Source organism: Gossypium hirsutum, chromosome A08 (assembly GCF_007990345.1).
Source record: "Gossypium hirsutum isolate 1008001.06 chromosome A08, Gossypium_hirsutum_v2.1, whole genome shotgun sequence".
NCBI classification, from domain to species: Eukaryota; Viridiplantae; Streptophyta; class Magnoliopsida; order Malvales; family Malvaceae; genus Gossypium; species Gossypium hirsutum.
The window spans coordinates 105234885-105238403 of record NC_053431.1 but is presented as its reverse complement, the minus strand read 5'-3'; the positions used below and the strand labels follow the sequence as shown (position 1 = coordinate 105238403).

At 32.5% G+C, this 3519-nt stretch overlaps 1 protein-coding gene across 1 annotated transcript; it reads right to left on the bottom strand.

Annotated features, from left to right (window-relative positions):
- Window positions 1-758: 758 nt before the first annotated feature.
- LOC107900255 (uncharacterized) lies at window positions 759-1794 on the bottom strand. Its single transcript, XM_041074307.1, has 2 exons — window positions 1487-1794; window positions 759-1397 (listed from the first exon to the last, which is right to left on the bottom strand). The coding sequence occupies exons 1-2, from the start codon at window positions 1652-1654 to the stop codon at window positions 804-806; spliced, it is 762 nt and encodes a 253-aa protein (XP_040930241.1). The 5' UTR covers window positions 1655-1794; the 3' UTR covers window positions 759-803.
- Between the last annotated feature and the right edge of the window lie 1725 nt (window positions 1795-3519).

Below are 3519 nucleotides of genomic sequence, written 5' to 3'. Positions count from 1 at the left end.
TAAATTTTTGAAAATCATATTATTTTAAAGATCCTAGAATGATTGCTTATAAAATATTAGGTTTTTGATTGCTTTATATCAAGATTATAATGGTCTTACTTTAGTTACTAGTATTAATTACCAGTAAATTACAATGAGAATAAGAAAGTAAATAAAATATTTGTATTCACAAATTATTTGAATTCAATTCATACAAAGAATAAATATAATTTGTTCATTGTCAAGTGATTTGTAACTCATGTAGCTCGAGATCTCTAGTGAATTGAGTTTGAATATTTTAACACTTGACTCAAACAACGTGTAAGATGAATCAAGTTTTTAATTTATTAATATATATTTAATAAAAGATTATTATTTTGCTTATAATATATTTACTTACAACTCGAAGTTCAAACAAGAGTTCTAGAGTTCTAGTTGAATTTAATCATTTTTGCTTCAATATTCCAGCTAAGTTTAAGCTTCTATAACAATACTCTGCTGAAGTGGAGCAAAGTTTTGAGCAAAAATTTTTTAGTGAAGCTAGAACATCTTTGTTTAAGCTGTGATTTGGGTAAAGAAGATATTAAAATCCGAATTAAAATACAACCGATTTTACTTCTTTAATAGGTACAAATTATCAATGATAGATATTTTCTTCAGATTTAAATTGAGTTTATTTTTTAAAATAATTATGGTTAAGAAAATTTTACCTGCGTTTAAACATGATTAACATGAACAGTAAAACAAACGAAGAGAGAAAAAAAATATGCACAAACTAATTCAACTAAACTCGAGCTCGGGTTCTTAAAAGCAAAACCTCGGCCTTAAGTTTTGATTTGTGGTGAAGTGATCCTAAAAACATGCTCCTCACCGGTCCATTTATCTATTTTAACAACCCAACGGCTATTTTTTCTTGCCTCGTTGGGCTTCCCTTTTCTAATCACCACCAGGCCTTCTCCAATGGGAAGATAGTAGGTCTTAAATCCATCAGCACCGCTGCAACCTGCAAGTTCCTTATTATGAAGGGCATTGTACCCTACAATGAGGGTACCTCCTCCTCCATGCTTTGCACCTTCTTGTGCTGTTTTCAATACCGTCTTGTGATCGCTGATATTACAGTCAATAAGCACAAAATCTGCATTTCTGTACTCATTTAGAAGCTTCTCGGTATCGCCAATGACGAAATCGATACAATCTCCATAGTTTCCAACTGCACTTACGGATGCATCATAATGGTGGAGACTAGTTAAGATGCACACCACTCGGCCTCCCGTTTGACGAGCCGCCGCGACCAAGGCTAGCGCGGTCGATCCGGCGACGTTAGCGCATGCTATCACCATGAGCTGTGCGTTGTTTCCGGCCGCAATGGCGGATATGAACTCAGCTACGTCTGGTTCTTTGCCTTTGCCTGTTCTTCCCTATAAAATACATCAGAAGGGAAAGTAATTAGCAAGTATATAGTTTAGAAGAGAAACAAATTACGGAGTATAAAAGGACCTTTGCATACCATATTCAAGGCTCGGAGATAAGCTTTAGTGGCATTCTCAGCAGACCAACAACAAGCCATTTTGCCCCACTTGGGTTTTATTCTTCTGTTTGCTTGAAAGTATGTTTGGTCTTTGGTGAGTAAAACTATACCTTTGATTGAGGTTATTACCAATGCCATGGATGTCATATATATGAGGTGAGGCCCGGCACCTGGTATTATATTGGCTTATAATATTTGCATGCAGACAACTGGGGTAGGTTCTTATTGAAGAGATTCAGCCATTTGACAACCGACAATGTGAATTATTTTTATGTTAAATTTGATTCCTTTACTAGATTTGGTGTTTATTTTTTTTATTTGATATTATTTTAATGTTGTTATTCAAAATAGTTAGTGTTAAGATTTCGGGCTAAAATATTAATGTGATTTTTTATTTTTTAAAAATATCATTTTCACACACACAAAAACCAACTTGGTAAGTTAGAAAAAAAATCGTTTTGATGGAAAATTTTGAATTTGAACATAAGTGAAGAACCAAAATCGAAGTTTAAATTCTTTCTAATTAACATCTATAAAAAAAAAGCCTATGAAAATATGTTAGACCAAATTCGGGTTAACTTGTCATAGAAACTTGACTCAATTAAAAACAGAGAAGTGAACAAAAATTCAAAGCCTGTGAAAATGAACCATGGAGAAGTGTAGTCCATTATTCAGTGTATGTTGAATTATATAATATGGAATACCCTTTATTCCCTGCGGGTCTACCAACACGTGGGGACAAAATGAAACGTTCGTAACTCAGACGCTTACATCAGTATCTTCCCCACCAGGTTTCACTCTCTTGTCTTGTTTGTTGTAATGGGAGGATAAGGTCTTGTCCCCTTGCTCTTGCTGTGAAATTACAGTTAAATACTTTACAGATAAAAACTCTGACGGAGATAAAGTGGGGAGGAAATTTCCTTTTTCGACTACTAAAAAGCTAAAATTTATAACAAGAATATATGATCAACAGGTGATTCAAATAAATATGCTTGTTTTTTTCTCAATATCGAATTCTAGAGTTTTCATTGTGGATAGAATTTTATCTAAACATTATTTTTGACTCCAACAGAAGTGATATCACATGGGAAGATGGGTAGCTATTAATTTTAGATCTTTTATTTTACAATTATAATAAATAATCTTATCATCATCGTTATTATTATTATTTTTAACTTTATTAAAGATAAAAACACCGTTTATCCAACTCCTTCCTTGCAATATAATCTATTGAATTTTCTTAAAATTTTCAAGGATTGAAAACAGTCCAACTTCTTAACTAAACATTTTATTTTGTTAATAAGATGATGATACCAACTAACTAAGCTATGTTTTGTTCTTTACTAACTATATAATATATTGTTCTTAATTTGGCCAAATAAGAGACAGAATGTTAATATATTTAATGCAGCTATTATATTTTTGTACCAAACTTAGAATTATGATATTAGAGATATGCAATTGATATGTGACAGCCTAAGTAAGTCAATTCTGCAGCCCATGGTCTTGAATATATTTAATTTAAATTCTTTAACATATCTTAAAAGTGTAAATGGATTTTAATTTAATGCAATTATATATATATATGAGGAATGAAAACAATTGAAGTTAGTAGTTAGTATCAGTTAACGTGGGTTATTGTAAACAGTTATTCAGTTAGCTGTTAGTTAGTTGTTAACGTTGAGTATTATAAATACAGTGTGCTATGTATTCTTTGATTGATTGAATATACAGATGTTCGTCATCTTCTTCTGTTTCTTTATGGTAACAGAGCCTTGATTTTTTTTTCTCTTCTCTAATGGCCACAGATACTGGTTCGGGTAATGACGGTGATTCTCATCACTGGGTCCATACTACTATACCTATTGCTGGTTCCTCTTCTGATCTTGGGTGTGGCTTATTGAGCAAAGTTCAGCCATTTCCTAAGCATGATACTGTGAAGCTAGGGCAGCACAATTTTCTTTTATGGAAGTAGCAGGTCTTGTTGATTCTTGAGGGATATGGACTACATG

Excerpts from the sequence above, each read along its gene's own strand:
- LOC107900255 (XM_041074307.1), bottom strand. The coding sequence starts at position 1,654 with ATGACATCCATGGCATTGGTAATAACCTCAATCAAAGGTATAGTTTTA. Across the intron at positions 1,398-1,486 it reads ATCTCCGAGCCTTGAATATG|GGAAGAACAGGCAAAGGCAA; the intron begins GTATGCAAAGGT and ends TGTATTTTATAG.